The sequence below is a fragment of the Physeter macrocephalus genome, chromosome 16 (genome assembly GCF_002837175.3).
Source record: "Physeter macrocephalus isolate SW-GA chromosome 16, ASM283717v5, whole genome shotgun sequence".
Taxonomy (NCBI): domain Eukaryota; kingdom Metazoa; phylum Chordata; class Mammalia; order Artiodactyla; family Physeteridae; genus Physeter; species Physeter macrocephalus.
In genome coordinates this window covers 97,677,031-97,688,433 of record NC_041229.1, presented here as the reverse complement: position 1 = coordinate 97,688,433, position 11,403 = coordinate 97,677,031, and the positions used below count along the sequence as shown (strand labels likewise).

The following is an 11,403-nucleotide window of genomic DNA, read 5'->3' as shown; positions in this document are numbered from 1 at the left end:
AAACAAGCAGGGACAATCCCTTGCTTGCTCACTTCATAGGGTAGTTATGACAATCAAATGAGATAATAATGTGTGAAGAAGCCCTGGAAATTGTAACCTGTTCTAAAAATATGAGGTGTTGGCGTTACAGTCGGTTCAATAACTGTGGTGACTGGCTAAACAGTGAGGACCAACAATTATGGAAAACCTACCACGTTCCAGGCATAAGTTAACTCTCATAGCACCATTCTAGTTTAAAAATATAATGCTGTTTCTGCCTGTCCAGGGGTCATTTTCCTTTCTTTTGATAACAGCACCCCAATTTGCCTTTGGGGGAAACTGTGCCACTCTCAGCCATGTACTTTGGGTGGGCTCCCCATTAGAACGTAAGCTCCATTCCAGCTCCAAGGAAAGGCATGTGGCCTGTGCCACAGCTAAGCTGCATATCCCATCCCCCTGATCACAGTGAATAATTTAGGAGTGTGTATACAATCCAATCCAAATCCTCAGCATGTTTGTTGGGACTTTTGGGTTGAGAGTAGCTCCTTTGTCAGGTCTTAGGACTGCGATAGTATAAGGTAGAAGCTGCAGGACACCTCCTTGAGGAGTGATCCTATCTGAGAATAAATAAAATCAATAAAGAATAAAGCAGGGACTTCCCTGGTGGCGCAGTGGTTGAGAATCCGCCTGCCAATGCAGGGCACACGGGTTCGAGACCTGGGCTGGGAAGATCCCACATGCTGCAGAGCAACTAAGCCCGTGCACCACAACTACTGAGCCTGCGCTCTAGAGCCTGTGAGCTACAACTACTGAGCCCGTGTGCCACAACTACTGAAGCCCACGCGCCTAGAGCCCATGTTCCGCAGCAAGAGAAGCCACCGCAATGAGAAGCCCGCGCACCGCAATGAAGAGCAGCCCCCGCTCACCGCAACTAGAGAAAGCGCGCGTGCAGCAACGAAGACCCAATGCAGCCAAAAATAAATAAATATTTATTTTTAAAAAATAAAAGAATAAAGCAGAACTGAGAGAAAGAGGCCCAGTCTAGGCAGCATGTTTTAAAATACTGGATGCAGCCATGCCTGAAACCATTGACTTAATTCCCTTCCTCTCCTCACCTCCTGCCTCAACCAGTTTCGGTGAGATTTTAAGTCACCTCACACAGAATGTCCTAATTAAGAGAACAGATGAGTATTTCAGTTGAGACTAAGGCGGTTTAAAAACATCCATGAGGGAGGACTGTGAGATATAATCTTATCTATATTTAACTGAGGAAGAGGAAGGAACTCAGAGGAAGAATGAGCAGTCTGGACCTGGGAGGGAAACTGATACACTCACTCTCTAGTAAATTCCAGAGGTTTCCACTGGAATAATTATTCCAACAGATACTTATTGAGTAACTATGTGCTTGGCAATGGTTCTAGGCACTGAGAATGCAGCAGTGAACCAAAAAAAGACAAAATCCCGGCCCTCCTATACCTCATATTCTAGTATGATGGGGGGGTGGGGAAACAAACTTTAAAATTAGTTATATAATTCTTTTTTTTTTTTGGCTGCGTCAGGTCTTAGTTGAGGCACGCGGGATCTTTGTTCCAGCCTGCTATATATTTCAATGCGACACATGGGCTCTTTGTTACAGCGCACGGGCTTCTCTCTAGTTGTGGCAGGAGCGGGCTCCAGAGCACGGGGGCTCTGTAGTTGCGGCACACGGGCTTTCTAGTTGTGGCTCACGTGCTCAGTAGTTGCAGCGTGCGAGCTTAGTTGCCCCACAGCATGTGGGATCTTAGTTCCCCGACCAGGGATCGAACCCGTGTTCCCCACATTGGAAGGCAGATTCTCAACCACTGGACCACCAGGGAGGTCCCTAATTATATAATTCTTTAGAAGGTGATAAAGGTTAGAGAGAAAAATAAAGCAAAGAGGGGAATAAGGAATACCAGGTAGCTTTTGAAATTTATCCCAATGAGCCAGTGAAGGAGGGTTTATTCACCTCAACTTCAGCACAAACTGTTTAAATGACTCATCCAAGGTTGTCAACTAGCCAAGTGGTAGAATCAGATTTGGAAAATGGGGAAAAAAGGTATAGGACCTTTGATCTCTCTCAGACTGCCTTCCAGCCCAGGAGTCTTTCAACCAACAAATCCACTCATCTTTCTCTGGGCTTCATTATTATTACTGACCTCTTGGCAGCTTTTGACACTACTGACATCCTTTCTTTTCCAAACCTTTGACTTCAGTGACACTATGCTGTTCTAGTTTTGTTTCCTTTCCCAATTATTTCTGCCCCTTTTAACTTTTCCTTTTCCTCTCACCACTTGAATATGGGTCACCAGGTACAACCATCTTATGGTCACCATATTGAACTGTGACCAGGGAACACCATTCATTTAAATCATAGTCCTTGTGAATAGCACCTTTGGATTTGTGCAGTGCACAGCTTGGGCAGCTGTATACAGCAGCCCTGTACCTTTTGCACTTCTGTTATTTATGCCAACAACTTCAGTTCCCTCTCTGCAGGCTCTTCCCAAAATTTCATGGGCAGCTTCTGCCCTGCACCATTGGAGAATATGGTGGAGCACCCTGCAACCACACACTCTTGCAAGAGTTTCTGTACCTCTCAGTGCCCACAGACAACAGTGGGGCAAACACAGTGGATATTTTAGTGGCACCACTAATGCACAAATCCATGAATAAAGTGTCCCCTTGCTGGGGGGAGGGGCAAGATAGGGGTAGGGGAATAAGAGGTATGAAATTTTTTGTATAAAATAAATAAGCTACAAGGATATATTGTACAACACAGGGAATATAGCCAATATTTTATAATAACTACAAATAGAGTAAAACCTTTAAAAATTGTGAATCACTATGTTGTACACTTGTAACATATAATATTGTACATCAACTACACTTCAAAAAAAAAAAATCAGGGACTTCCCTGGTGGCACAGTGGTAAAGAATCCGCCTGCCAAGGCAGGGGACACGGGTTTGATCCCTGGTCTGGGAAGATTCCACATGCCTTGGAGCAACTAAGCCTGTGTGCCACAACTACTGAGCCTGCGCTCTAGAGCCCACAAGCCACAACTACTGAAGCCCACGCGCCCTGGAGCCCGTGCTCCGCAACAAGGGAAGCCAACGCAATGAGAAGCACGTGCACCACAACAAAGAGTATCTGCCGCTCTCCGCAACTAGAGAAAGCCCGTGCACAGCAATCAAGACCCAATGCAGCCAAAAATTAATTAATTTATTTATTTTTTAAAAATCAGATAAAAATGTCCCCTTGCTAAATGGTCTCTATGGTTAGATATCAAAATTTCTGGATTTAGTTAGAATCAACTTGTAAGTTTCTTTAAACTCTAAAAGCTACAATTTGATATTATATTTCCATGTGCCAAGCTGGGTAGGTATATCATTTCATTCAATTCTCACAACAACAGTATGAAGTAGACATTACTATACTCATTTGTTTAAGGTTCAAAGAAGTCGTGTGACCTGCCAAAGGTCACACAGTTAATCATTGGTAGAGGTGAAATTTGGACCAGGTCAATTAGACTCCAAAGTCCAGGCTCCCTCCTGCTCTGTAAACTGCCTCTCTAGCACCATGCTGAGTCCAGGACAATATTAATTATAACTAACATTTGTATTTCAATATACAGTTTTTAAAAATCTTATCCTATGCACAATTTCACTTAACGCTCAATAATAACCCTGAGAGGCAGGTAGTAGTGTAATCCTTAGATTTAGATACAAAAATTGAAAACTGAAGAAGATAAAATGACTTCTGAATCATTTTGATACAAAAGAGAGCCAAGATTGAACTGCAAGTCTCCACTCTCACTTTATTCTCTGCACCAGGCTCTGCCTAAGCATTGATATAGAACGTGTGAGCTGGGACTGAAGGGTTGAGGACAATGCCATTTTCTTTTTGCCTCTAATGACCTGTAGCCTGGTAATCACTGAAGTAATTGTTCATTTATGCAATAAATATTGAGAACTTAGTATGTGCCAGGCACTGAACATACAAGGAACAAAGGCTGTCCCAGCTCCTGGATTCACGGGGTTTACATTCTGGTGGAGGAGACAAAAAGATAAATAAATTTCAGACAGTGATAAGTGTTGCAAGACTATGGAGTAGGAAATAAAGGGGAGGTAAGTTTAAATGGACGTCAGAGAAGGCGTTTCTGAGAAGTTAACATTAACTGAATGAATGAGTGCATGTGTAGCAACCCCCTGATGGATTCATTTTTCACACTTATCTAGTTTTGTTGGCCATTAGATTGTTTATGATTCTGATGCTGAATACTCTTTGGAACTTATGTTGCTGATGCCAGAAGGGCAAGGGCAGAGGCGAAGAACATGGACGAATCCTCTACAATTCATTTCACGCCTGTGACCTTGCCTTTGCCGACAGGGTCACTCCCCACCGCCACGCCCATTCTTCTGCCCCCGGATGCTTCCAGCCTGCGCAAGCGCAGGAGAAACTGCTGTTCCTAGTGGAGGGCGCGGATTCCACCCCAAAACGCATGCGCCCCGGGCCCGCAAGCCCCGCCCCGACCTCTGCGCCCGCTCGCGAGCCCTTGCCAATTCTCGGGGCGGGGACTGCGCGGGGAGACGCGCGCCGGTGCGTGCGTGCTCCCGCGCCGCGGGCGGGGCAGTGAAGCCGGCGGCCCTGGCACGTGATCCCGGATCGGCGTGGTAGCTTGGTGGCTCCGTCTGTCTGTCCGTCCGCGGGTGCCATCATGGCGGACGCGGCCAGTCAGGTGCTCCTGGGCTCCGGTCTCACCATCCTGTCCCAGCCGCTCATGTACGTGAAGGTGCTCATCCAGGTATGAGTCGTCGCCTTTCCCTTCCTCGCCCGGCGCCCTGTTCGGTCTCCGCTGCCCAAGGCGCCTGAGAACCGGCTCCAGCCTTCCGGGCCTTCAGTCTCCTGAGATGCTGCTCCTTCTTTGCTGCCCGCCCCTTCCTTCCCGGCAGGGACGACTTCCACCGCCCGCTGAGCGCCCACTGCCCGTGGGCCTTCCCGAGGTCTCGCCTCCCAGCCAAGCCTTGAGGCCCGCTCCTTTCCCGGTATCCGGCGGCCGCCCTGCCCTGCCTGATGGCTCCCCTGAACTTTGTTTTCTCTTTCCTGAGGTTGATCCTGGCTGGGCGCCGCCGAGGGCTTCCCAACCTTTCCTTCTCCGCTGCTCTGAAGTGAGCATCCTTCTCTCCTCCCCGGCCCCAAACGCAAGACGTGAAATCTGTTGAAGACAAATTGGAAATTCGAGGGGAGCCAACATTCTGTTAGCTTTTGTTTTCTCTTTTTTTGTTGCTGTCACTACTGCTCTTCTGTTCTGAGATTTAGCACCAGATACCCAGAGAAACACAAGGAGTTCATTCAGAAGTGATAATCAAGCGGTTGCTGAGTCAAATTTCGGAAGGATCCACTGAACCCTCTTCAGCAGCAGCCCATGTGGCTCGTGACAGTGAAAAATCACATGTCAGAGTGATGTGAAATCAGTTCAGCTGAAAGTTTTATCGAGTTTAAGCATATATGTTAGTTTCTAATATACTGTGAAATAATTCTTAAATGGTATTTTATATTCACAGGCAAGTTTGCCCGGTTTTAGCTGACGATAGACCATTAGGTAGTATTGTTCAGTTGCCTTTATGAATTTCCCTGTGACGGGCAGGTCATTCATTTTTTAACTTTTGTTGAGAGTTGACGTAATTACATCAAGCGTAGTACCAAGGATAGAACCCCTGTCCTCACCATCTGCCTTTCTGTCAAAAATATGCAAGACACTAGGGAAGGCCTCATTTCTTATTTTTGAGTTAATGATACTAATCCATATTATGTGTTGCTGAGTTGACCCTTGTAGATTCAGAACCTCTATGTAAAAAACTACTGTAAAATAAGTTGTTTAAATTAAGAACAAAGGGAATTCCCTGGAGGTTCAGTGGTTAGGTAGGACTCCACGCTTTCACTGCTGAAGGCCCAGGTTTAATCCCTCATCTGGGAACTAAGATCCCCGCAAGCCACTAGAGGCGGCCAAAAAATAAAAGAAAGAAAGAAAAAAAGCTTAAAATCTTTGTGTGACATCTAAAACACTAAAACTCACTGCTGAAGGCCCAGGTTTAATCCCTCATCTGGGAACTAAGATCCCCGCAAGCCACTAGAGGCGGCCAAAAAATGAAAGAAAAAAAGAACAAAATCTTTGAAATGTATTGTGACATCTAAAACAGAATTGGCACATTTGTAGCTAGATAATATCTGAGGTAAAAGCATTTTGCAGTAAATCTGATATAAGCCCATTACTCAGTCCTTATCCAGGAGGCAAGGTTTTCTAATGACATTCAGAGCTCTTGCCTCAAAAACTCCTTAATCCTGATTGCACAACATGCTTGTGTTGCCAAGTGTCTCAGGGGTTTTGGTGAAATTCCCAAATACTCAGTTTTAAAAATAGTTGCACAAAAAAAAAAAAGAAAAAAGAAAGTTGCACAGTGACACTTTCAGGGGTTCTTTAATCGAACAGGTTGAGAATCACAGCAGGAGAGCAAAACCATGTCCGACAACGTTCATTCTCTCGAGTATCCCTTTGGCACTAAAGAGTCTGAATATATTGTAGAAATAAAATGATGACATTAATTCTAAAATGACTCGTTAGATTGTTCATGACAGTCTGCTCCTTTAACATGGACTTAGCTTGTAATTATTTCCCAAATGAATTATCCCCAGCTGTATCTGCATTTGCCTTTTGAGTGGTTTGTTTTGCTAGCCAAATATGAAGTTGATGCTGGCTTAGTCTTCTCACTTCGTCCAGATATTAAAAATGTGCTTGATTTTCTTTAGAAAATATTTTTGAGGATCCTCAGTAAACTGTAGCTTTGTTAACACAAAAATTCCCTTATTGTATTTTCAGATTGATGCCAGTCTATCTCAGCTACATGGTTTACTTTGTAGAATTTGAACCAAAAGAAAACTTGGAGTTTATTGAAACCAGTCTTAAACAAGTGACAAAATTAAAAACAAACAATAAAAAAACACCAGAACTGACAAGGATGATACTTCATCACTGTCTTGGAAAATATACACTGCATTTTAACTTGTGTTAAAAATTATAACTCTAAATTTTTTCTTTATTCAAGACCTTGCAACCCAGGCATTCCTGGGGATGTTGCTTAGTATTGATATAGTGTCTTGTTTTTAAAGGTGGGATATGAGCCTCTTCCTCCAACAATAGGACGAAATATTTTTGGGCGGCAAGTTTGTCAGCTTCCAGGTCTCTTTTGTTATGGTAAGTGTCTTTGATTTATTTGGAATTGGAGGACATTGAAGGGTGTGATCGGAGTTAACTGAAAAAATATACAGAAAGCATGTTTCCTTGAAATTTCTGTGTAACCATTACTTTCAACTAGAATGTAAATCTCCAACTTGTGTTCTTAGCTCAGCACATTGCGAGCATCGATGGGAAGCGTGGGTTGTTCACAGGCTTAACTCCAAGACTGTGTTCAGGGGTCCTTGGAACTGTGGTCCATGGTAAAGTTTTACAGGTAAGAAGAAAATCAATCCATCTTCCCGTAAATTTAGATAACCTTTTTTTTTTTCTTTAACATCTTTATTGGAGTATAATTGCTTTACAATGGTGTGTTAGTTTCTGCTTTATAACAAAGTGAATCAGCTGTACATATACATATATCCCCATATCTCTTCCCTCTTGGGTCTCCCTTCCATCCTCCCTATCTCATCCCTCTAGGTGGTCACAAAGCACGGAGCTAGAAAACCTTTTTTTTTTTTAAATTTATTTATTTTTGGCTGCATTGGGTCTTAGTTGCTGCGCGTGGGCTTTTCTCTAGTTGGCGGCGAGCGGGGGCTACTCTTCATTGTGGTGCGCGGGCTTCTCATTGCCATGGCTTCTCTTGTGGAGCACGGGCTCTAGGCGCGCGGGCTTCAATAGTTGTGGCACGTGGGCTCTAGAGTGCAGGCTCAGTAGTTGTGGTGCACGGGCTTAGTTGCTCTACGGCATGTGGGACCTTCCCAGACCAGGGCTCGAACCCGTGTCCCCTGCGTTTGCAGGCGGATTCTCAACCACTGCGCCACCAGGGAAGCCCTAGATAACCTTTTACGTACAGTTTGTTCTACTGATCAAGAGCAGTTTCAAAGATACACGTCTTTACATCCATGGCCTTTCTTCCTCTTGAAAAACATTTACTTGAAATACCCATTCGTAATTCTTTCCTGGGAAGCAAGGAGAATTTGTATAAAATGAAGTAATTGATTTTGAGCTACGCAGGCTTCTTCCTCTGGACCAGTTGTTCTGAGCAGAAATTAAGTACACTCATTTGAGCTCCTGTGTAGCTCATTTTATTTCTTTGAAGGAGGAAGGAAGCTGGTTAAAACATACATTTCTTTCTCATGTTATTTTCCTCTTATTCCTAGTGTTCCTCCTAGTAAATGTTTTCTGTTACAAACTTATTTTTTTAAAAACTTAACAAGATAAACGTTAAAGTCAGGATAGTGTTTATTTGTGACTGTTTATTTCAGTAGTACTCAGTACAGGGAATTCCCTGGTGCAGTGGTTAGGATTCCACACTTCCACTGCAGAGGGCATGGGTTCGATCCCTGGTCAGGGTACTGAGATCCCACACTCTGCAAGCCTCTGCCAAAAAAAACACAAACAAACCACTGCCATAGTACTTGGTACAGTCCTCCTTGTATTTTTTAAGGCTTTAATGTTGCCCCAATTCTACTTTTTTATCATTCGATGAGCAAATCGTGGTGTTGTTAATCAGTTTCATGATCTGATTGGCTTAGGCTTTAAATTCTCTTCAGACTTTGTTGAATTGAGTTGGAGAGGTTTTCCAGTTAGTTCCTCACATGGAAGCAGTTTTGTTATTCATTGTACTACTCTTGTCGTCATGCCTGTGGACTGAATGTTAGAAGCAGCATTTTGGGTGGCCCATGGGTCAGAGTGATGGAGTTTTAATGGGCCGATGTTTTTGGTGGAGTGATTACTACTCTCTTTTCCAGCCACCCTGTACTTTGGCTCAGTGAAAGCGTTCCTGTTACCTAAATGAGGTTTAGATTTTCATGTGGGAAAGTAGTTGTCATCTGGTTCAAAGAGGTTTATGTATAGACCAAGAGTGAAATTACTGCTTGAGATCAAGTTCCTTTGTGTAAAGGAAAAGTAAGACAAACTTGAGGTAACCAAGTACCTGGAATATGTGTTTCACATGTAGCCAAATGAAATAGAACAGGGTATTGGTACTAAGTATCAAAAGCAATACAATCAAGAAGAAAGACCAATTCAGGTCTTTCTGAACAAGAAAGAGTTCTGTATATCTGAACAAGAATTAAATTGAAATCTGTTCAGAATAATGTAGAAGAGACAGGTTGAAAATTTTATTAACGGCGTGAAAACCAAAGTCTAAAAATGAGTGAGGATTTTTAAAAACTCCTGAAACTGTTAGGATTAATTCTGGCCAAAGACCTGGAATTTGACCAAAAACCATCATTTCACTTAATCATGTCGTTTGTTCTCTTTCCTCTGATTTTATTTTAAAAATGTAATTCTTTTCGTAAAAGACAGTGTGCTCTATTTTTAAAATCTGGTTATGACTAGGAGGTCAATTGTCTGTTTCTTGTATTTCACCTAGCCCATCTTCTATTTCTGAAATAGCCCACAAATAATATTTCCTCTTCCAGTGCAGTCTGAGCTCTGGCAGTTTCATGTTCTCTTCTCCAAAAGAAAAAAGCATCTTCTCTCTTGCTCGGTTTAGAAACAGTCAGATACAAAAGGAAAACTGAGGTGGTTTCAGCTATTCAGTCTTAGCACCAATTCTCTGTTCTTTGTACAGTGAAGAAAAGCATCTTGCCCTAATTTGGTATTAGGCCTGCTTTTTCTGTGAAAAAGCCCTGAGGCTTTTTCCATAGCCTTGGTCCTAAGCTATGTTTTGTGTTTTTTGGTTTTTTGAAATTTATTTATTTTATTTATTTTATTTTTGTCTGCGTTGCGTCTGTGTTGCTGCACGCGGGTTTTCTCCAGTTGTGGCGAGCAGGGGCTACTCTTCGTTGCAGTGCGCAAGCTTCCCATCGTGGTGGCTTCTTGTTGCAGAGCACTGGCTCTAGGTGCGCAGGCTTCAGTAGTTGTGGTGCGTGGGCTTCAGTAGTTGTGGTACGCGGGCTCAGTAGTTGTGGTGCGTGGGCTTAGTAGTTGTGGCTCGGGGTCTCTAGAGCACAGGCTCAGTAGTTGTGGTGCATGGGCTTCAGTAGTTGTGGTACGCGGGCTCAGTAGTTGTGGTGCGTGGGCTTAGTAGTTGTGGCTCGGGGTCTCTAGAGCACAGGCTCAGTAGTTGTGGTGCATGGGCTTAGTTGCTCCGTAGCATGTGGTATCTTCCAGGACTGGGGCTTGAACCTGTGTCCCCTGCATTGGCAGGCAGATTCTTAACCATTGTGCCGCCAGGGAAGCCCCTGAGCTATGTTTTTATCAATTTATTTTCTGTTATATGTGTGTGTTTAGTAAATAATGTTCTTGGATTTGGATCATTGTGTTTTCATTGTCATTTGTCTCTAGGTATTTTTCGATTTCCACTTTGATTTCTTCAATGATCTCTTGGTTATTTAGTAACGTATTGTTTAGCCTCCATGTGTTTGTGTTTTTTTACGTTTTTTTCCCTGTAATTGATTTCTAACCTCATAGCGTTCGGTCAGAAAAGATGCTTGATATGATTTCAATTTTCTTAAATTTACTGAGGCTTGATTTGTGACCCAAGATGTGATCTATCCTGGAGAATGTTCCGTGCACACTTGAGAAGAAAGTGTAATCTGCTGTTTTTGGATAGAATGTCCTATAAATATCAATTAAATCTATCTGGTCTATTGTGTCATTTAAAGCTCTGTTTCCTTATTAATTTTCTATTTGGATGATCTGTCCATTGGTGTGAGTGAGGTGTTGAAGTCCCCCACTATTATTGTGTTAACTGTCGATTTCCTCTTTTATAGCTGTTAGCAGTTGCCTTATGTATTGAGTTGCTCCTGTGTTGGGTGCATATATATTTATAATTGTTACATCTTCTTCTTGGATTGATCCATTGATCATTATGTGGTTTCCTTCCTTGTCTCTTGTAACATTCTTTATTTTAAAGTCTATTTTATCTGATATGGGTATTGCTACTCCAGCTATCTTTTGATTTCCATTTGTATGGAATATCTTTTTCCATCCCCTCGCTTTCAGTCCGTATGTGTCCTTAGGTCTGAAGTGGGTCTCTTGTAGACAGCATATATATACAGGTCTTGTTTTTGTATCCATTCAGCCAGTCTGTGTCTTCTGGTTGGAGCATTTGATCCATTTACATTTAAGGTAATTATCGATATGTATGTTCCTATTACCATTTTCTTAATTGTTTTGGGTTTGTTTTTGTAGGTCCTTTTCTTCTCTTGTTTTTCCCAAAGTC

The 11,403-nt window shown here is 42.9% G+C and overlaps 1 protein-coding gene across 1 annotated transcript in view; it reads left to right on the top strand.

Annotated features, from left to right (window-relative positions):
• The first annotated feature begins 4,504 nt into the window (after window positions 1-4,504).
• MTCH2 (mitochondrial carrier 2) overlaps window positions 4,505-11,403 on the top strand; it is a 20,987-nt gene continuing 14,088 nt past the window's right edge. The window contains exons 1-3 of the mRNA XM_024133421.3: window positions 4,505-4,799; window positions 7,163-7,247; window positions 7,397-7,503. Coding sequence (XP_023989189.1) covers window positions 4,713-4,799; window positions 7,163-7,247; window positions 7,397-7,503 — 279 coding nt within the window. The 5' untranslated portion in view covers window positions 4,505-4,712. The remainder of the gene's footprint in view (window positions 4,800-7,162; window positions 7,248-7,396; window positions 7,504-11,403) is intronic.